The sequence below is a fragment of the Schistocerca serialis genome, chromosome 4 (genome assembly GCF_023864345.2).
Source record: "Schistocerca serialis cubense isolate TAMUIC-IGC-003099 chromosome 4, iqSchSeri2.2, whole genome shotgun sequence".
Taxonomy (NCBI): Eukaryota; Metazoa; Arthropoda; class Insecta; order Orthoptera; family Acrididae; genus Schistocerca; species Schistocerca serialis.
Genome location: NC_064641.1, coordinates 682362941 through 682385401, shown reverse-complemented (window position 1 = coordinate 682385401; position 22461 = coordinate 682362941). Strand labels below are relative to the sequence as shown.

At 44.5% G+C, this 22461-nt stretch overlaps 1 protein-coding gene across 2 annotated transcripts in view; it reads left to right on the top strand.

Annotated features, from left to right (window-relative positions):
* LOC126473168 (ABC transporter G family member 23-like) overlaps positions 1-22461 on the top strand; it is a 490841-nt gene that overhangs the window by 361108 nt on the left and 107272 nt on the right. For both annotated transcript variants that reach the window (XM_050100049.1, XM_050100048.1), the window contains exons 5-6: positions 240-399; positions 6247-6401. In XM_050100049.1, the coding sequence (XP_049956006.1) occupies positions 240-399; positions 6247-6401 (315 nt within the window). The remainder of the gene's footprint in view (positions 1-239; positions 400-6246; positions 6402-22461) is intronic.

The following is a 22461-nucleotide window of genomic DNA, read 5'->3' as shown; positions in this document are numbered from 1 at the left end:
TCCCAATCTCTTCTCTCTTCCAAATATTTTCCTTCTCCCTCTTATCCCTTTTGAGATCTTCTCCTCTTCCGAATTCGCCTTCTTCTTTAAATAACTGGTTATTACAAGCTACAGAACAAGTGTATCGGGAATACAAATGTCACTTATCTCTCAGTGCCACTGAGAGGTTGATACGTAACTTTAGTACCGCTTTACCGTGAAGTAAAGATGTGTGTGCTCTATGCGCCCGTTTGTTGCAGCTACGGCCTGCTGGGCGCCAGCGGCTGCGGCAAGACGACGCTGCTGAGCTGCATCGTGGGCCGGCGGACCTTCAACTCCGGCGTGCTGCGGGTCCTCGGTTCAACGCCCGGGAGCGCCGGCAGCGGCGTGCCGGGTCCGCGTGTCGGATACATGCCACAGGTATGCTGCAACTAACGCAATCAACTATGGTGCTTGTTGGTCCTCTGACAATATGGATTTTATAAATTAATTTGTAACCTTTGTTTGTATTACTGCAGTTTCGGCTGTTTAGCCATTTTACAGCACTTGAACTGGAGCATGTTCGGTCAGCACATAGGTTTGTGTGAATTCTCAGAGTGAAAAATAAAGTATTTTTGAAAAACCATGACTGCTAACCAATAAAAGAAATGGTTCAAATGGCTCTGAGCACTATGGGACTGAACTTCTAAGGTCATCAGTCCCATAGAACTTAGAACTACTTAAACCCAACTAACCTAAGGACATCACACACATCCATGCCCGAGGCGGGATTCGAACCTGCGACCGTAGCGGTCGCGCGGTTCCAGACTGAAGCGCCTAGAACCGCTCGGCTGCTAACCAATAAATGCATAAATATGCTATTATGTCACTACCACGAATGTCACCTGAAATAGTTATTTGGTGATATCACGATCCCTTGAATAGTCGTTTTCAAAACTACTAGACAGTGTGTGTCAAAGTCTTTGCATGAACCGTCTAAGGATTATTGATCACCCCAAGGGGAACAACTTGCGGTTGGTTGGTTGCTTGCTTGCTTTGGGGGAGGGGACCAAGGGGAACAACTTTTGTTAGAGACAAAATGTTCGCTGACGCTTCCCAGCAACATGAGCCATGAGAGTTGTGTGTTATGATTTTCCAACTTCCATCTATCATGTTTGAGACTTCTGTTGCTCGCGAGCACTGGTCGATTATCTGTGAAGTCGCTTCTGTTGACTAAGATCTCTGAAGGCTTGGCCAATGAGAATTGAAAGCGCTGTTGCTGTCCGCATTCCTTGTATATTCAAAGAGAACAAGGTTTCCTTCGTTCTATTCTTTTCGAATCCTGTTCTGGCGGTTTGTGATGTGCATTTCGCTTGTATATGTTACGTGTGATAATAAGCGTGGATACTTGAAGTTACAGAGAAGAAAGGAACGTCATGTACGAACACAGCGTTAGGTTTGCACATGTAAGATTTTGCCGAGAATTGCGAACCATATTCGTCCATGCGTCTGATCTGGAAGACAAGGCCGGTCGTGGTGGCCGAGCGGTTCTAGGCGCTTCAGTCCGGAACCCCGCGGCTGCTATGTTCGCAAGTTCGAATCCTGCCTCGGGCATGGATGTGTGTGATGTCCTTAGGTTAGTTAGGTTTAAGTAGTTCTAAGTTCTAGGGGACTAATGACCTCAGATGTTAAGTCCCATAGTGCTCAGAGCCATTTGAACCATTTTTGGAAGACAAGGTAGTATTTCCCTATAATTGCTTTCCGAGCCCTATGGGAAAATGAGTATTCTTTGAGTGCTGAAGCAGTGTAGATAACAGAGCAGACTAACGGTTGAGTTGATAAAACAGGTTTCTTACGTTTTGCTAGCTTTACAACTACTCTGTGGGTGAAGTGTTTGACACATCGCGGCTACGGGTACCAGGTGGCTCTTGTGTTACTATCTGCGATGTTACCTGTATAAGTATTTCGTGGATTTTTAATTATCTTCCGTTATTACAAAGTCTTTTCCATTTGTTTACATGTTGTTCCTTCAGAGAATTAAATACGAAAGTATATTTTTAAAGAGTTTGTCTTTGAAAGACATGAGGCTAGGTGCATTATTTATCGTACATAACAACAAGTAATCACGATTTTGTGCCAACAGCACAACCGTTATTTTCACGAGAATTATTTGGAGTATTGTATTATATTTATTACAGGTTCCAAAATGTATGTTTACGTCAAGAAATTCGGATCCGCAGTGGTGATGTCACGTTCCAAGTAATTTTTTAGAAAATTTGTGCTCCGAGCTTTGCTGTAAAAGGGTGCTCTGGATTATAAGGAAGAGCCGAACGTGCTCCTTACACTTGCTTTCCCTGTGAGGTGTAATATAAGGAATGTTTAGAAGATCAGGTGTTAGCTTTTCTGGTAAGAAATTTGCGCATTATTAAGCAATAAGTGATTTGCAATGCCCAATTAACCATTCCAATAAGTCTGTCTGTGTCAAGATTATTCCTGAAGTTTATTTTATGAGTCATCAGACTTGGAGAAAAAGGAATTCCTCTGTCAACGACATGCAGGGGTGTACGTGCATCAATCACAATCCCACCCCACACCATCAAGCCACGACCTCCATACAGGTCTCTTTCAAGGACATTAAGGGGTTGTTATCTGGTTGCTGGTTCACGCCAGATGAAAACCCGGCGAGAATCACTGTTCAGACTATACCTGGACTCGTCCGTGAACATAACCTCGGACCACTGTTCCAATGACCATGTACTGCGTTCTTGACACCAGGCTTTACGGGCTATCCTGTGACCAGGGGTCAGGGGAATGCACCTTGCACGTCTCCGGGCGAATAAACCACGTATGTTCAGTCGTCTGTAGACTGTGTGTCTGGAGACAATTGTTCCAGTGGCTGCGGCAAGGTCCCGAGCAAGGCTACCTGCAGTACTCCGTGGCCGTCTGCGGGCACTGGCGGTGAGATATCGGTCTTCTTGTGATGTTGTACACCGTGGACGTCCCGTACAGTAGCACCTGGACACGTTTCCTGTCTGCTGGAATCGTTGCCGTAATCTTGAGATCACACTTTGTGGCACACGGAGGGCCCGTGCTACGACCGGCTGTGTTTGACCAGTCTCCAGTTACCCTTGTATTCTACTTCTCATAACGTCATCAATATGTGTTCTTTGAGTCATTTCCAACACACAGTCACCATTAGCGCGTCTGAAAACGTCTGCGTACTTACTCGCTGCACCATACTCTGACATGCACCAACACACCTCTGCGTATGTGGACAGCTGCCAGCGCCACCGCATGGTCATACCCCGAGGTGATTTAAACCCGCAAGCCGCCCACCAGAGCGTTGTTTCACCATGTATTAGCATTATCCTTAATTTATGAGCATGAGTGTAGATCCGAGTGGAAAAAGTCACTTAGGGAACGTATAAAGGGTCGGCCGTGGGCAGTAGTGAACGGTGATAGTGACTAGTCAGTAGTAACCGAATAAGCAGAGTAGCGCCAGCAACTCGGTAGACAGCAGCTACTGATGGAGCAGACAGCATTGGGATACCAGCCTGTCTGTCGCCCAACGTACGGCATACGACAACCAGGAGTGATGATCTGCGTTGCTATTTCTTTTCATAACCGCTTTGGTTGTCAACCGCAGCATTCTTACAGCACAGCAGCAAGTCGACGATATACTGCTCAGCGTTTTGTTGCCCTTCAAGACAAGCCATCCTGAGCTTACATTTCAACAAGATAATGCCCGGCCGCACACGACGAGAGTTTCTATTGCCTGTCTTCGTGCTTGCCAAACCCTACCTCGGCCAGCAAGAGCGCCGGACTTCTCCCCCTACTGAGACCGTTTGGAGCATTATGGGTAGGGACCGCCAATATCTTGGAGTTTATACGACCTAATGCGCCAGCTGGAAAGAATTTTGTACGATATCGCTCAGGAGGGCATCCAATAACTTTATCAATCAATGACAAGCCAAATAACTGCTTGAATAAGGGCCAGAGGTGGACCAACGCATTATTGGCCGGCCGCGGTGGACGAGCGGTTCTAGGCACTTCGGTCCGGAACCGCGCCACTGCTACGGCCGCAGGTTCGAATGCTGCCTGAGGCATGGATGTGTATGATGTCCTTAGGTTAGTTAGGTTTAAATAGTTCTCAGTTCTAGGGGACTGATGACCTCAGATGTTAAGTCCCATAGTGATCAGAGCTATTTGAACGCATTGTTGACTTGCTCAGTTCGTGAAGCTCTTTCTCTTGAATAAATCATCCAGTTTCTCTGAAGTTTTAATCATTTGTTTTTCTATACATGTACATTACATCTATCGATACCCGCCACATTCGGATCATTCCTTCGTGGTGCGCCGTTTTCTTTTATTGTCTTTTTTTATCTTAGAGTATATGTTACACTACTGGCCATTAAAACTGCTGCACCATGAAGATGACGTGCTACAGACGCGAAATTTAACCGACAGGAAGAAGATGCTGTGATATGCAAATGATTAGCTTTTCAGGGCATTTACATAAGGTTGGAGCCGGTGGCGACACCTACATCGTGCTGACATGAGGAAAGTTTCCAACACATTTCTCATACACAAACAGCAGTTGACCGGCTTTGCCTGGTGAAACGTTGTTGTGATGCCTAGTGTAAGGAGGAGAAATGCGTACCATCACGTTTCCGACTATGATAAAGGTAGGATTGTAGCCTATCGCGATTGCTGTTTATCGTATTGCGACATTGCTGCTCGCATTGGTCGAGATGCAATGACTGTTAGCAGAATATGGAATCGGTGGGTTCAGGAGGGTAATACGGAACGCCGTGCTGCATCCCAACGGCCTCGTATCACTAGCAGTCGAGATAACAGGCATCGTATCCGCATGGCTGTAACGGATCGTGCAGCCACGTCTCGGTCCCTGAGTCAGCAGATGGGGACGTTTGCAAGACAACAACCATCTGCACGAACAGTTCGACGACGTTTGCATCAGCATGGACTATCAGCTCGGAGACCACGGCTGCGGCTACCCTTGACGCTGCATCACAGACAGGAGCGCCTGCGATCGTGTACTCAAAGACGAACTTGGGTGCAAGAATAGCAAAACGTCATTTTTTCGGATGAATCCAGGTTCTGTTTACAGCACCATGATGGTCGCATCCGTGTTTGGCGACATGGCGGTGGACGCACATTGGAAGTGTGTATTCGTCATCGCCGTACTGGCGTATCACTGGCGTGATGGTATGGGGTGCCATTGGTTACACGTCTCGGTCACCTCTTGTTCGCATTGACGGCACTTTGAACAGAGGACGTTACATTTCGGATGTGTTACGACCCGTGGCTCTACCCTTCATTCGATCTCTGCGAAACCCTACATTTCAGCAGGATAATTTACGACCACATATTGCAGGTCCTGTACGGGCCTTTCTGGATACAGAAAATGTTCGACTGCTGCCCTGGCCACCACATTCTCCCGGTCTCTCACCAATGGAAAACGTCTGGTTAATGGTGGCCGAGAAACTAGCTAGTCACAATACGCCAGTCACTGCTCTTGATGAACTGTGATATCGTGTTGAAGCTGTACCTGTACACGCCATCCAAGCTCTGTTTGACTCATTGCCAGGCGTATCAAGACCGTTATTGCGGCCAGAGGTGGTTGTTCTGGGTATTGATTTTCGAGGATCTATGCACCCAAATTGCGTGAAAATGTAATCACATGTCAGTTCTAGTATGATATATTTGTCCAATGAATACCTGTTTAACATCTGCATTTCTTCTTGGTGTAGCAATTTTAATGGCCAGTAGTGTAGTTGGTCAGACATCTCGCATATGTCTAATGATAAATAACAAAACAAATAAATAAATAACAAAATATAATGATAAGTAAACTTATTTAACCAGTTCAAACCATTTTGCTACTTTGGCAAATTACCAATCCTGTCAATGGTCGTTCTCTATTCCCCAACACCAACCCCTCACTTCTCCATCATACATTTAATTAGACTGAAACACAACAAACAATATTGTCATCATCGTACTAATTGCGGCACGCAGGTGACACTAAAATCTATACTGGTGGCTTGGATCTCTAGTAGGATGCGACAGGGTGGCCAGCCTTTCTCTGGACGAAACGTCAGGATCTAAGAAATTTTGTGGACCACAGCCTTACAATCGAGTGGTTCACCAGCTACTGAGACATCCAGTCGTGAAAGCTTTCGTTGTAAACGTCGCAGCACTTCTTAATTAAGTGTAGAATTAGAGGACTTCATTGTAGCCAGAGCTGAACTGCGATTTCTGCCGCAGGAGATAGCGCTGCCAGGGGAGCTGACGGTGGATGAGGTGCTGTGGTACTTCGGGTGGATCTTCTGCATGGAGAACGACGCCATCACTGAGCGGGCAGTCTTCCTGTCGCGGCTGCTGGAGCTGCCTCCAGGGGACCGACTCGTCAAAAACCTCAGGTGAGTCCAAAGTAAGACCCCAGCAGCCGCTCCAGTCGCAATGTTTTTTACGGGCCCTCCAAAGGATTGTATAACCACAACGGAACGTATAGCATAGGATATACTCCTGAAACTTAGCGTACCTTAACACCCAACTCGCTTTATTTGTTCATGAGACCCAGAAAATATTAGATACAGGCTCCCAGGTAGATACCATTTTCCTTGACTTCCGGAAGGCGTGCGATACAGTTCCGCACTGTCGCCTGATAAACAAAGAAAGAGCCTACGGAATATCAGACCAGCTGTGTGGCTGGATTGAAGAGTTTTTAGCAAACAGAACACAGCATGTTGTTCTCAATGGAGACACGTCTACAGACGTTAAATTAATCTCTGGCGTGCCACAGGGGAGTGTTATGGGACCATTGCTTTTCACTATATGTATAAATGACCTAGTAGATAGTGTCGGAAGTTCCATGCGGCTTTTCGCTGATGATACTGTGGTACATAGAGAAGTTGCAGCATTAGAAAATTGCAGCGAAATGCAGGTAGATCTGCAGCGGGTAGGCACTAGATGCAGGGAGTGGTAACTGGCCCTTAACATAGACAAATGTAATGTATTGGGAATACATAGAAAGAAGGATCCTTTATTGTATGATTATATGAGAGCGGAACAAACACTGGTAGCAGTTACTTCAGTAAAATATCTGGGAGTATGCGTACGGAATGATTTGAAATGGAATGATCATATAAAATTAATTGTTGGTAAGGCCGGTACCAGGTTGAGATTCAGTGGGAGAGTTCTTAGAAAATGTAATCCATCAACAAAGGAGGTGGCTTACAAAACACTCGTTCGACCTATACTTGAGTATTGCTCATCAGTGTGGGATCCGTACCAGGTCGGGTTGACAGAGGAGATAGAGAAGATCCAAAGAAGAGCGGCGCGTTTCGTCACAGGGTTATTTGGTAAGTGTGATAGCGTTACGGAGATGTTTTAAATCAAGAGGCAGACTCCGCAAGAGAGGCGCTCTGCATCACGGTGTAGCTTGCTGTCCAGGTTTCGAGAGAGTGCGATTCTGTATGAGGTATCGAATATATTGCTTCCCCCTACTTATACGTCTCGAGGAGATCACGAATGTAAAATAAGAGAGATTCGAGCGCGCACGGAGGCTTTCCGGCAGTCGTTCTTCCCGCGAATCACACGCGACTGGAACAGGAAAAGGAGGTCATGACAGTGGAACGTAAAGTGCCCTCCGCCACACACCGCTGGGTGGCTTACGTTGTATAAATGTAGATGTAGATATGGATGTTGTAATAAGGGTTCGTAAACCTCCGGTTTTGTGCATCGTTTCATTAAGAACAACTGCGATCTGGGTAGTCTGTTTTATTTGTAATCATTCTTAACAAACCAGGACGAGTTACTGTGGTCACTGGTTTACCGTCTTGGTATCGGACCACAGATGACAATATTGACGTAGTGCTACATTTAGGTCATTACGGAACGGAAATCTTGTGTTAAGAATAGCGTAAGGCAGAGATGGTGTCTGGAGGGACCCTTATAGGGCAAGTATTATAGGGGAATACAGGCACTGGAATATGTAAATCAAGTAATTGAGGGCGTTGGGAGTGAACGCTGTTCTCAGATAAAGATACTGGCACAAGCTTTGGAAGACTTGTGATCGAACAGGGCAGAAAGGATAGACAACATTCCTTGCGAATTGGTGAAATAACTTGGGAAGCGGTAACCGATCAGTCATTCAAATTGGTGTGTGGTATCTATAAGGCTGGAGATCTACCAATCTCCCTAAAAGAAGTCCATTAATATCAAACAGTCTTAATGGGAGGGTGAAATTTCTTAGAATGTGCCTGTCGAAGCAGCATTGTATGGAAGTACAGCATAGACTGGACGAAAACCATGAATGAAGAAAATCGAAGCTTTTGAGGTGTGGAAGGTGAAATTAGCAGCAGTCGGACTAGGATACCACCACCTCGTGTCTAGGCTGTTTTTAACAACGCAAATGGCTGCGTTTGGAATATTGCCACAACCGAGAAGCAAGGATAGCCGATGAATGGCGTCGCATTGCGTTCAGTGATGGATCACCGTCCTGCCACAGTCTAACACGGTCACGACCATTCCCGCTGATTTTTGTTGTACACTGTGACAACGGCACTGCAAGCGGACAAAAAGCTACACTTCTGAATGCGATATCAGTTCAGTCTGAACAGAACAGTTTATACCGATCTGTAACATAGTTTTTACATTAGGGAGCGTACATAGTGTCATAAAAATCGGCACTGATAATGAAACAAGACCACGTTTGTCTTTCTTTAGTTGCCTAAGGATCCTGGGAGGTACGAAACAGTACACTACAGGACAGTTTATTTACGATTCTCTTGTATCCTACAGACGTTTACTGAAGAATGTTACATTCTTTTAAGAAAAAAAAACGGCTAGTAAATAGCAGAACTGACCTCTTGCAGAAAGACGTATTGTATTGGACAGCGTGGAATTTTCCCGACTACGCTTCCAGTCAGGTCAGTGATTGCGTAACGTAGTAAAACTTGTACGGAATGCAACGTCTGTATCATTTAACGTACGAAATAAGGCAGCAAAGCAATACAACTGTTTCCCAACACAGAAGAATCCAATCCCACAATTGTTGCTACATGTGAAGCACAAGCTGCAAGAATCGTCAACACATTCGCTTTTGGAGCGAAAGGAATTACATTCAAAACACAGGCGAGTGAATTGTGCGAATGTGCGAATCATTAGACTCTATACAAAAGTGTTACATGTCAAGGAAAGTACTAATCATTACAAGAACGGAGAACATCAGAAATTAATGCTCTTCATCCATTAAATAACTGTTTATATTCTCTTGCTTGCAGCAGATTAAGCATGTTTGAAAATACAGGGTGTGTTACCATTTTGTTTTTGAATATAAACTTTATTGTCAATACAATCTGAAATGAACATGTATTACAATGAAGAGCTGTCCATGGAGATTTGTTCTAATTCAGCACACGCTCAATATGTCCACCATTTCGTTTCCTAGCTTCCTTCAAATGAACACTGAAGTTAGTGATTAGCCTACGGCACATGTCTTCCGTAATTTCACTGCAAGAACAAGTCTTCTGAGCTCCATTAAATCACGTGGACGTTTCGGGAAAATTTTTTCTTTTAGGTACCCCCAAAGAAAAATGTCACATGGATTGAGGTCTGGACTATTGGGGGGCCAATTTTGTCCGTCATTGAAGCGACCTGGAAACCTGAGTGAAATGATCCGCATGTCGAAATGCTCGTGTAAAAACTCCAACACAGTGTTTGCAGTATGTGGCCTTGCTCCATCTTGCATGAACCACTGCGTGTTGAAGGGCAAGGCAGTAGCAAGAAGCTGTGGAATGGAGCTATTGATAAGCATGCTCAAATAACGCTCGCTGTTCACAGTTTCTTCAAAGAAAAAGGGTCCAATAAGATCGTGGCTGGAAATTGCTGCCCTCGCTATAATCCTCGAAGCATAATGTTGTCGTTCATGAAGCAATTGTGGGTTTTCAGTGGCCCAAAAGCGTACATTTTGTTTGTTAACCACACCGTCTAAATGAAAAGGCGCCTCGTCTAAAAACCAAACGTTATTGAGATTTTCTTCCCTATCCTCCGCCCACTGAGCAAACAGTAGTCTCTGCTGCTTGTGTTCTTCAGTGAGCTTCTGTGCACAGGTCATCTTGTATGGGTACATATGGAGGTCACTTTTAAGAATGCGTTGAACGGAGCGTCTGGATATTCCCAGTTGCACTGCTGCCTTTCCACACGATTTCCCGGGACTTCTCTGTACAGCAACTCGTACCGCTTCAATATTCTCCGGCGAACAAATAGGCTTAGGCCGAGGTCGCTTCGCTTCCAATACTGTTCCTTCCTGTACAAATTTATCGTACAACCTGTGGATGGTCTTCTTACAAGGGACCCATCATGTGTTAAACTGTTGTCGAAAACGCCTCTGAGTCACAACAAGGCTTTTCGTTTCATGAAAAAGTAACACAATTGCCGATCGTTGCTGTGTCGTCAGTCTTCCATTGTCAGCCATTGCTGCTTACTAGTCTCCTAGCGGCAGTATCGTGAATTACACGTCATTTCGTTACTCATTTGTTTTTCCAAGCTCTGCTGGAACTGCTGTAGAGATCCCAGCGGGATATCTAATGTGCGCCGTGAATTGTGAAAGAAACAATTGGTAACACATTTCGTGTGCCACCCTGTATTTCTTCACGAATAATTGAAGTTTATGTCAGTGAGTCAGCGAGACTGGGCTGTTTTTATTTCACGATCATCCATCTCTCTTGATCATTTACTAATGTTTAGAACTAAAATGCCTTAACTAAACTAAGTAGAAAAATAATTAAAAACAAGCATTAATCTTACGACTTGCTTTATCGCTGCTAGGGACGCTAGTGTCCAACCAATTGTCAGGCGGGAACAATTTTCACAGCAGTAAATGTCGTGATTGTATGTGTTAGACTGTGGTTCTGCTCTACTCCGGATGATCCTCACTGGCGCGATGGCAGAGATCTGGTGAGATGTCCAGTTCTTCCAATGTTTTGATGTTGTACAGTGGTGTTACCCCTGGCGTCATAGTGTAGTCAGCCATCAGGTATGACTTCAGGTCATGGCTGGTGGCGACTGACGTAGCTCGGAAGGCACAACTGTACGTCAAGGACTGCTTGCGTGCTGATATATTACCTCTCATGTGACAGTGCCGTGGTGCCATTTTTCAATAGGACAATGCCCGTCAACACGTGACAGATTTACAGATTTGTCTGTGCACTGTGTGCGTGATGTTGAGATACTCCTGTAGACAGCAATGTCCCCCGACCTGTTCACTATAGAACAAGACATGGACCAACTCGGACGTCCATTCCGTTCCAGTACCAGAATCCAGGATATCAAGGAGCAGTTACAACAGTTAACGGGCCAGCTTGCCTAAGGAGAGGAAACAAGGGCTTTTATAACATCCTTCCCAACTACACTGCTGTATGCGCCCAGACCAGAGGTAGAGCAACGTCAAATTGACAAGTGGGCACATACTACCAAGTACTTTGTAAAACTGACTCGATTTTGTAATAAATAAAATAGTATCACATACCATCTCAAGCGTTTCATTACATTTGCTCCTTCCTTTCAGAGTACTCCACTTTTCTTTTCAAGCAGCGGGTCTATCACTCCACCTTTAGGTACTTCGAACGCTGACTCGTCCCATGAAGGACGACCCACTGAGTTTTGTTTGCTAGGAAGTCTTAAGTCCAATCCGGTAGCAATTCTGATATTTCGTATACACTGCATTGACAAAAGTCATTGGATAGCTCCAAATATCGTGTCGGGCCTCCTTTTACCCGGCGCAGTGCAGCAGCTCGACGTGACATGGCCTCAATAAGTCGTTGGGGTCCCTTGCTGAAGTATTGAACCATGCTGCCTCTACAGTCGTCCGTAATTATGGAAGTGTTGCGGGTGACGGATGTTGGGCACGAACCGACCTCTCAATTACGTCACATAAAAGTTCGATGGGGTCCATGTCGGGTGTGTGTGTAGCCAGATCATTCGTTTGAATTGTCGAGGATGTTCTTCAAACCAATCTCGAACAATGGTGGACCAGTGTCATGGTGCATTCTGACGGGAACATGAAGTCCATGAATGCCTGCAAATGCCCAGACATAACCATTTCCAGTCACTGATCGGTTCAATTTGACCAGAAGACCCAGTCCATTCCATGCAAACACGGTCCAAACAATTATGGAACCACCACCAGCCTGCGCAGTTCCTTATCGACAACTTGGATCCATGACTTCGTCTGCGGCACACTCGAACCCTACCATCAGCTGTTACCAACTGAAATAGCGTATTCATATGACGAGGTCACGGTTTTCCTATCGTCTACAGTCCAACGAATGAGGTCACGAGCCCAGGAGAGGCGTTGCAGGCAACGCCGTCCCCTTACCACACGAACTCGCGTCGGTCATCCGCTGCCACATCCCATTAACGCCAAATTTCGCCGCATTGTCCTAACGGATACGTTCGTTGTATGTTCCACATTGCCGGCCGGAGTGGCCGTGCGGTTTTAGGCGCTACAGTCTGGAGCCGAGCGACCGCTACGGTCGCAGGTTCGAATCCTGCCTCGGGCATGGATGTGTGTGATGTCCTTAGGTTAGTTAGGTTTAATTAGTTCTACGTTCTGGGCGACTGATGACCTCAGAAGTTAAGTCGCATAGTGCTCAGAGCCATTTTTTTGTCCCACATTGATTTCTGCAGTTATTTCAACGCATTGTTGCTTGTCTGATAGCACTGACATCTCTACGCAAACACCGCTGCTCTCGATCGTTAAGTGAAGGCCGTCGGCTCTGGAATTGTTCATAGTGAGAGGTAATGCCTGGAATTTGCTGTTCTCGGCACACTCTTGACACTCTAGACCTCGTCATATTGAGTTCCCTAACGATTTCCCAAATGGAATGCCCCAAGCCTGTAGCTCAAACTACAATTCCGCGCTCAGAGTCTGTTAATTCCCGTCTCGTCGGAAACCTATTGACCTGAATCACCTGAGCACAAAAGACAGCTCCGCCGATGCACTGCCCTTTTATACCTTGACTACGCGATACGACCGCCATCTGTATACGTGCATATTGCTATACCATGAGGTTTGTCACCTCAGTGTTCATTTATTTTTTTAGTAGTCGATGGAGTGGAACAATACCGAAGGCCTTTTGGGCGTGAAGAAACACATCCTCAGCCAAAATAGAATTAGAGATCTTCAGTTTCTGCTTCTCCGTTCCATATGGGGCCTGTTGGATAGTCCAGTCTTATCTCCCTCCTTAACATATTGGACTACAGACAGCTGTAGGTTCCAGTTCGCCTCCTTGCTTACACCCCTTAAGCTAAACACTGACGTCACCAGTCTTTACTGCACTACAGCTTCGTGTTGCTAGATAGCGAATAGGACGTTGTGTAACTTGGCCTCCTGCACTTTCGACATAAATTATTATACTATTACGAGCACAGTGGAGGCAACTACTTAGTGTCATCATCTGGACATTACTTTTCCACAAGGGCAGTTCATTTCTCTTAGTCACCTTTCATTGTTATAGCTTCCTGTTAACAGGGCTCTTTATATCTCAGGATGAATGGTAGAGCTCGTAATTGCATAACGAAATGAGTAACAACGCAGGTTCAACGAGGTCAGAACCATCTGTCATGCAAATGAAATGTAAAGGTTTTCCTCGAAGCCAGGCGCTTGCGACTTTGAGATCAATTAGGTGCAAAAAGAAACAGTTTGCGGTAACGTTTTTCTCCTGGCCGAGAGTTCACATCGAAGATCACCAGCAAAATAACATTGCAGCTACGCGATCTAACGTTTTAGCACAGTCATTGATCCGACAGGGGGGGGGGGGGCTGATTTTGTTATGTGCTGACGCACGTCCGATAATTTTCTCGCGTTTGTTCCCGAGCACTAGAAGGTTCTCATGTATGACGTAATTTCTATGTAACAGTGAATAGGACTCAAGGTGTTTAAAATCCATCTTTGAGGCTACTAAAAGTTGCCTAATTACTTTTTCATAATTCTTTTGTTTTGTTCTATTGATTTAAACGTCATAGTGGTAGCGTATGGTAAGGCAAACAGGAATTTTTTGGTAGTTGCAAATACGGATTTTGAATACCCTTAATAACAGTAAAGCAACTAAGAACGCTCTGGCGACGGAAAAGAAGAAGCGAATCATATTTTGGGCAATTGCAAATTTTTCGTTTATCTTACTAACAATGTCCAAAAGCGCTAATTGTTTTCCGTAGAGCTTTTTCGACGAAGACAATAAATCACCCATAACATTCAAGAGGCAGAGATCTACATCTAGAGAGGTTCTCGCTTTTTGGGCTCATGTACGACCCTCGTAAACCAAAGTGCAGCGTGGAATTCCACCTACACGGATAATCTCCGACCGGGAGCTCAGTTTTCGAACCGTAATAATAAATAAACAAAAACAAATAAACGTTACAGGTGTAGGGAGCCAGGAACGTAGAGTGTTTACAAAGATATAGGCGTTTCTCACCTATTTTCTCGCCTATTCTTTGTTTACGTATCGCATTTAATTATTTAAATTTAAAAGCAATCGTGCATGTGGGATTGTTTTGCCGTAAGAAACAAAGAATATAATAACCATTTTAGTATATACACGATAGCGTGTTTGATAAAATGTGTGTTTCGCCACTGTACTGTATCATTGGGACATCCTCAAATAATCAGGATACGGTCATACTGTTTCTACAAAACTGTCTAAGTTAAGTTTCCAGATCGCGTACCTTTATCTCCACGTGATATGTTTCTGGCCAGATGCCCATCTTCAGATCTACTACAAAAAACTGAAATTACAAGTGGTTCAAATTACAAATAGTTTAAGATTTATGTTTAGAAAGCTTCGAAATCCTTAAAAAAATTAGTTATAATACAACAGTTCAGTAACGTACCATTTGTTATCGCTACAGAGTAACCTACCAAATATGGATCAGAAAGTTCGCTGTCATAACTGGCCATACACTAGCCTTCTGCGGATTCATAAATTTTTAAGAAACCTAATTGGTTCAACACCTACGGCACTTCATAGCGCTCAAAAGTGCCTTGCAAGGACAGGTAGAATGTATAAAAGGTGTTCCTAAATGTAACTTATTAAACATGGACGAGGAGATTATTATTAAAAACTTTAAAAGAACTTTAAAATACTCGAAAAATAATTTTTGTTGCTGCTGAGTAACAGTTATATGACATATTTGAAGGAACACACCGCCATTTGACTGTTTGTCGTTTACTTAAGTACAACGCAGGTTTCGACCTTTTATGCCTTTTTCAGGTATTTGAGCCCATATTTTTCTGAGTTTATGGACAACTCTGAGCTTGAGAATATATTAAGTGTCTTGTAATATATGTTAAAGACATAAAATCAAATACTGAAAATGGCATAAAAGGCTGAAATCTGGGTAATATCTAAATAAACAATAAATCAGTCAAATGGCGGTGTGTTCCTGTAAAAAAAAAATTTAAAAAAATCATATCTCCCCCATTTGTCGATCGTAGAGCCAGTAGCGCTCTGATGGAAATAATTTACACAAAAGAATGTTCCTAGGCATAACATTTCAAACATAAATCAGGGATTAATATCAGTTAAAAGCTCAAAAAGTAAGTATTGCACCAATCATATTTCTTACAAAAACATATGAAGCCACAGCAGACTTGCCTACGGCAAGCTATTACAGTGAACATCCAGTTCCACATTCGCCAGGCTACTCTGTAAATGTAACAAATAGTATGTTACGCACCCGGCCGGTTAGCAGTGCCGTCTAACGCACGGCTTTCCCGATTGGGAAGGAGCGCCCGGTCCCCGGCACGAACCCGCCCGGCGGACTTGTGTCGCGGTCCGGTGAGCCGGCCAATATGTGGAAGGTTTTTAGGTGGTTTTCCAGCTGCCTCGGCGAATGCGGGCTGGTTCCCCTTATTCCACCTCAGCTACACCATGTCGGCGTTTGCTGCTCAAACAAGTTCTCCACGTAAGCGTACACCACCATTACTCTACCACGCAAACATAAGGGTTACACTCGTCTGGTGTGAGACGTTCCCTTGGAGGGGGGGGGGGGGGGGGGGACATCGGGGGCCGAACCCTGAAAGTGTGGTTCGGTGTGGGGCTGTGGAGGGGTGAAGTGGACTGCGGTAGTCGTCGTGGGGTTGTGGACCACTACCGCGGGGACGGAGCTTCTCCGACGTCAAAAAAATGATTCAAATGGCTTAACATCTGAGGTCATCAATCCCCTTGAACTTAGAACTACTTAAACCTAACTAACCTAAGGTCATCACACACATCCATGCCCGAGCCAGGATTCGAACCTGCGACCGTAGCACTCGCGCGGTTCCGGACTGAAGCGCCTAGAACCGCCTTGCCACCGCGGCCGGCTTCTCCGTCGTTTCTAGACCCCCAGTTAACATACAATACAATACAATGTTACTCAACTGTTGTACTGTAACTGATTTCTTAATAATTTTGAAGCTTTATAGACATAAATCTTACACCAGTTTTATTCTAAAACAACTGCAATTTAAACATTTTTTTTTTTTTTTTGTAATACATCTGAAGACGGGCAGCTGAGCCGGAAACGATTACGTGGAAATAAAGAAATGCGATATGGAGACAATTTGGACAGTTCTGTACAAATAACGATTGCGGACACTCTGTGATGACGAATACGTCTCGTTTTGATATTGTTTTTACATTAATACGATGAAGTGGCAAACGTCATTGGATAGCAATATGCACACATACAGATGGCTATCGTATCGCGTGCGCAATTTATAAGGTGGCAGTGCATTTCGGGAGCTGTCTTTTGTGGTCAGGTGATTCATGTGAAAAGGTTTCCGATGTATTTCTGGCCGCACAACGGGAATTAACAGAATTTGAACGCGGAATGGTAGTTGGAGTTAGACGCATGGGACATTCCATTTCGGAAATCGTTAGGGAATTCAGTATTCCGAGATCCACAGTTTCAAGAGTGTGCCGAAAATACCACGCTTCGGGAAAAGCAGTGGCCAACGGCCTTCACTTAAAGACTGAGAGCAGCGGCGCGTTCGTAGAGTTATCAGTGCTAACAGACAAGCATCATTGCGTGAATTATCGGCAGATGTCAATGTCGAACGTACGACGAACATATCCGTTAAGACAGTACGTCTAAATCTGCCGTTAATGGGCTATGGCAGCAGACGACCGACGCTAGTGTCTTTGCTAAGAACATGAAATCGCCTGCAGCGCCTCTCTTGGGCTCGTGACCATATCGGTTCCACCCTAGAGACTGGAAAACCGTGGCCTGGTCAGATAAGTCTCGATTGCTGCTAATAAGAGCTGATGGTAAGGTTTGATGTGGCGCAGACCGCACAAAGCCATGGACCCCAGTTGTCAACAAGGCACTGTTCAAATGATTCATATGGCTCTGAGCACTGTGGGACTTAACATCTGAGGTCATCAGTCCCCTAGAACATAGAACTACTTAAACCTACCTAAGAACATCACACACATCCATGCCCGAGACAGGATTCGAACCTGTGACCGTAGCAGTCGCGCAAGGCACTTTGAAAGATGGCGGTGGCTCCATAATGGTGTGGACTGTATTTACATGGAATAGACTGGGTCTTCTGGTCAAACTGAACCGATCATTGGCTGCAAATGTTTATGTTTGGCTACTTGGAGACAATTTGCAGCCATTCATGTACTTCATGTTCCCATGACAATGCGATGTGATACTGGGCCACAATTGTTCGCGATTGGTTTGAAGAACATTCTGGACAATTCGAACGAATGGGGTGTGTGCAGTTGGACTGATATGGGACCTGCGATACGTATAGATACGACTCTGACAGGTGACACGTACGTAAGCATCCTCTCTTATCACCTGCATCCATTGATGTCCATTGTGCATTCTGATGGACTTGGGCAATTCCAGCAGGACAATGAAATACCCCACAAGGAGAATTGCTAGAGAGTGGCCCCAGGAACGCTCTTCTGAGTTTAAACACTTCCGCTGGCCACCAAGCTCCCCAGACATGAACGTTACTGAGCATATCTGGGATGCCTTGCAACCTGCTGTTCAGAAGAATACTCCACCCCGTCGTACTCTTACGGATTTATGGACAGCCTTGCAGGATTCGTGGTGTCAGTTCCCTCCAGCGCTATTTCAGACGTTAGTAGAGTCTATGCCACGGCGTCTTGCGGCACTTCTATGTGCTCGTTATTAGGCAGTTGCACCAGTTTCTTTGGTTCTTCAGTTTATAAAATTAACACTTTATAAATATGTACCGGAAAACGGAACGGGTTGGTTTGGCTAGCAAGTATTCCAGTGCTCAAAAAGCCGACAGCCGTCTTGTGCGGACCTTCCTGGGGAAGTCGTTTGACAGAGCCGGAGCAGTGAAGTGCTTATGCAGTGAAGCTGGCGTCACGTTAGTGTCCTGAAGATTTACAAGTGCTAACTGGGGCACTTGTATTTTTTTCGTGAGTGTCGGCAGCGAATACTCTACAACATTACAAAGAGAGAGCTAGCTTGTGAAAGAATAGTTCACGTAAGGTGAATAGCGCAGAACTCTGAAACATTTCTCGAGTAATTTTGAGAGTGATTTGAACTTCTGGTTTTATTTGGTTTGCCATTAAAGAACTTTAATTAGAATACATACTCTAAGTGTACTTTGAAATATTTCCGAGATTCTACCGAGAATTACGCGTTAAATGACGCGAGGTACTGTTCCGCTTTTCTTTAAGCTCTCGCACAGTCTTTACTTTGATTCAATGTTAAACAGCCGTTACTTTGATGCGGTGTTAAAAAGTTATATTTAAATCAAAAGTACTGTGAGTGTCAATATTTTTTAACACATAATCGTGGCTGTATAATAATTATTGAACATTTGTGAGTAGTATTGAAGGGTAACTGGGATAAATGCATAGCCAAATCACAAAAGCGAACTAGGCGCTCAGAAATTCAGGAACAGTGCTTTTGACTAATAAGGTTTATAATTCGTTCAGTTGCACTTTGGAACTCGAGAACGACCAAACAATTCGTGTAGTAGCCTTTGTTATTCATTTAATAAATCCGTAAAGTCCCCGTTTACAGCGGCAGCTTGTCTACATCTACGTCTACGTAGATACTCCACAAGCCACCGTGCGGTGAATGGCGCGGTGTTCTGTGTACCACTACTTGCCATTTCCTTTCCCGTCCCAATCGAAAATAGAGCGAGGAAAATCGACCGCCTATACGCCTCCGTATGAGCCCTAATTTCCCGTATCTTATATTCATGGTCCTTACGCGCAGTGTATGTTGGCGGCAGTAGAATCGTTCTGCAGTCACCTTCAAAGGGAGGTTCTCTAAATTTTCTCAATAGTGTTTCCAAGAAAGAACGCCACATTCCTTGCAGGGATTCCCATTTGAGTTCCAGAAGCGTTTCCGTAACATTTACGTGTTGTTCGAAACTACCGGTAACAGCTCTAGCAGCACTCCTCCGAATTGCTTCAATGTCTTCCTTCAATCCGACCTGCTACGTATCCCAAACACTCGAGCAGTATTCAAGAACAGGTCACACCAGCGTCCTATATGCGGTGTCCTTTTCAGGTGAACCACTCTTTCCTAAAATTCTTCCAACAAACCGAAATCGACCATTCGCTTCCCTAACACAGGTCTCACATGATCGTTTCACATATCGCTTTGCAACGTTACGCCCAGATATTAAATGGCTTGGCACTGTTAAACAGGACGCTAGTAATACTGTATCTGAATATTACAGGTTTGATCTTCCTACTCATCGCATTAACTTGCATTTTTCCACATTTAGGGCTAGCTACAGTTCATCACACCAACTGGAAATTTTGTCTAAGTCGTCTTGTATCTTCCTACGGTCACTCAACTTCGACACCTTACCATACACCGCGGCATCATCAGCAAACAACCGCAGATTGCTACCCACCCTGTCCTCGCAATTATTTATGTGTATAGAGGACAAGATCGGTCCTATCACACTTCTCTGGGGCACTCCTGACGAAACCCTCTTCTCTGATGAACACTCGCCGTTGAGGACAATACACTGGGTTCTATTACTTAAGAAGCCTTCGAGCCTCTCACATATCTGTGAACTTATTATATATGCTCGTACGTTCCTTAACAGCCTCGATGGGGCACCTTGCCAAATGCTTTTCGGAAATCTATAAATATGGAATCTGTCTGTTGCCCTTCATCAATAGTCCTCAGTACATCATGTAAGAAAAGGGCGAGCGGAGTTTCGCACGAGCCATGCTTTCTAAAACCATGCTGATTGATGGACATAAGCTGCTCAGTCTCAGTCAAGAAAGTTTATTATATTCGAACTAAGAACATATTCAAGGATTCTGCAGCAATTCGATGTTAGGGATATTAGTCTCTAATTTGTCGCTATCCTACGTGCCAATAACACATCGCACTGGTGAAACACAGAAATAATATATTAAATAAACTATAGGCCATATTACGCTTTCTCCTCTAAACTAAACTAAACGCCGTCTGAACAGGCCTTGGAAGGCTCAACGGTACCGACCGGCCGCCATGTCATCCTCAGCCCACAGACGTCACTGGATGCGGATATGGAGGGGCAGGTGCTCAGTACACCGCTCTCCCGGCCCTATGTCAGTTTACGAGGCCGGAGTTGCTACTTCTCAATCAAGTACCTTCTCAGCTGAGTGCACCCCGCTTGCCAAAACCGCTTGGCAGTCCGGAAGGTCACCCATCCAAGTGCTAGCCCAGCCCGACAGCGCTTAACTTCGGTGATCTGACAGGAACCTGTGTTACCACTGCGGCAAGGCCATTGGGGCTTTCTCCTCTAGCTCATAAAAGTCTACAAGGACGCTATTAGTATTTTTACGTGTTTTATTTTGATTTGTATTTGATTTCTTGACTTTTGCTCATTAAGCTTTGACAGTCATCGTGTTCGGTTGTTGACAGTTGCGCATTACAATTATTGTATTCAAAAAGAGTTACCTTAATTTTTTAAGATCAAGACTTCTGAACGAACCTCTTTCAGTGAACCAGATAGAATGCCAAACAAGCATTAATACATGATAAAACACATATAGCATGGAACACATTAAAATAGTGCAGAATTTGATCTCCCACTGTATTAAAGCTATAAATTTAATCACGCTCAAATACTAACAGCAAAATTTCTTTCCGAAATCAGTCCAATGAATGCTGTAAGAACGTTTGTTCTCATCGAAAATTGAGATAATGGTTGGGTTGTTTGGGGGAGAGACCAGACAACGAGTTCATCGGTCTCCTCAGATTAGGGAAGGACGGGGAAGGAAGTCGGGCGTGCCCTTTACAGGAACCATGCCGGCATTTGCCTGGAACGATTTAGGGAAATCACGGAAAACCTAAATCAGGATGGCCGGACTGGGGATTGAACCGTCATCCTCCCGAATACGAGTCCAGTGTGCTAACCACCGCTTCACTTCGCTCGGTGAAATAATGGTTGTGGGAGCTCGACACGTAATGAACTCAACTGCTGCATGTTTGTTTTCCTCGCAACTTCATACTTGCTGCAAGAAAACAACAGATTATAATCTCCAGCACACTCATTGACAGTCACAAAATGTAGCTGTAGTGACGCTGATTTTATACACGCGAGACGGGTAAACGTCCATGTACAAGTCTCATCTTACAAACCGTCTTTTGGTTCATCTTGACAAACTGCGCTCTTTAGATCAGGTCTTGGTGGGGATAGTAGACTGTACGTTCCCTTAGGACCTTCCCCGAACGAGTTTTGACGTACTGCATTGTTCTTGCCAAACGATCGCGATTCTCGATGGCAAGTGTATACATATAATATTTTTATATGGAAGCTTAATATTGAGGCATAAGGTATTAGAAATAACGTCTTTGATAGGTGGTTAGTTAATATGTAAGTAAATGCTTAAAATTTTGCAGACGCAGTAAGTTCATCGTTCTCTACATGTTATTCTTTTGGTACACTTATAAACCTCCGATACCAGTCAGAAAATCTACTAGTTAGATGGACTCGTCACTTACATATTCAGGGGTTGGATAAACCAGTTTAATCACTCGATTAATATCTATTCACATTCGCCGGCTATCGTGACAACAGTTGAAACTTTCGCCTTCATGGCTGCCAGTGAAGAGTACGCTTGCAGGGCTGCCCCATTACATGCTGCAGTAAACGTCACACCAAGAACGTAAAGCACAGACAGAATGTTGTCAATTCTCCCACGAAAACGCATCCCACTACAAAATTTGATTAAATTAATTTTTCCGGAAAAAGGCCCTTTTCATTTTTCTGTAGGGCTAATAGCTCGCACGTAGCGAGCGAGAGAATATGAAAATCTTGCACGTGCTATCTGAAGGCATAGAGGGTTGCATAAAACCCTGAGGCAGGGGCAGCTGTATTACCCTGTGTAAGGATGCTTGCTACCCATGCGCCTTAATCCAGTAACCTTCATTAGTGCAAATTTATTGTCCACTTGAGTGTCCCTTTTATTACTTACTGTTCAT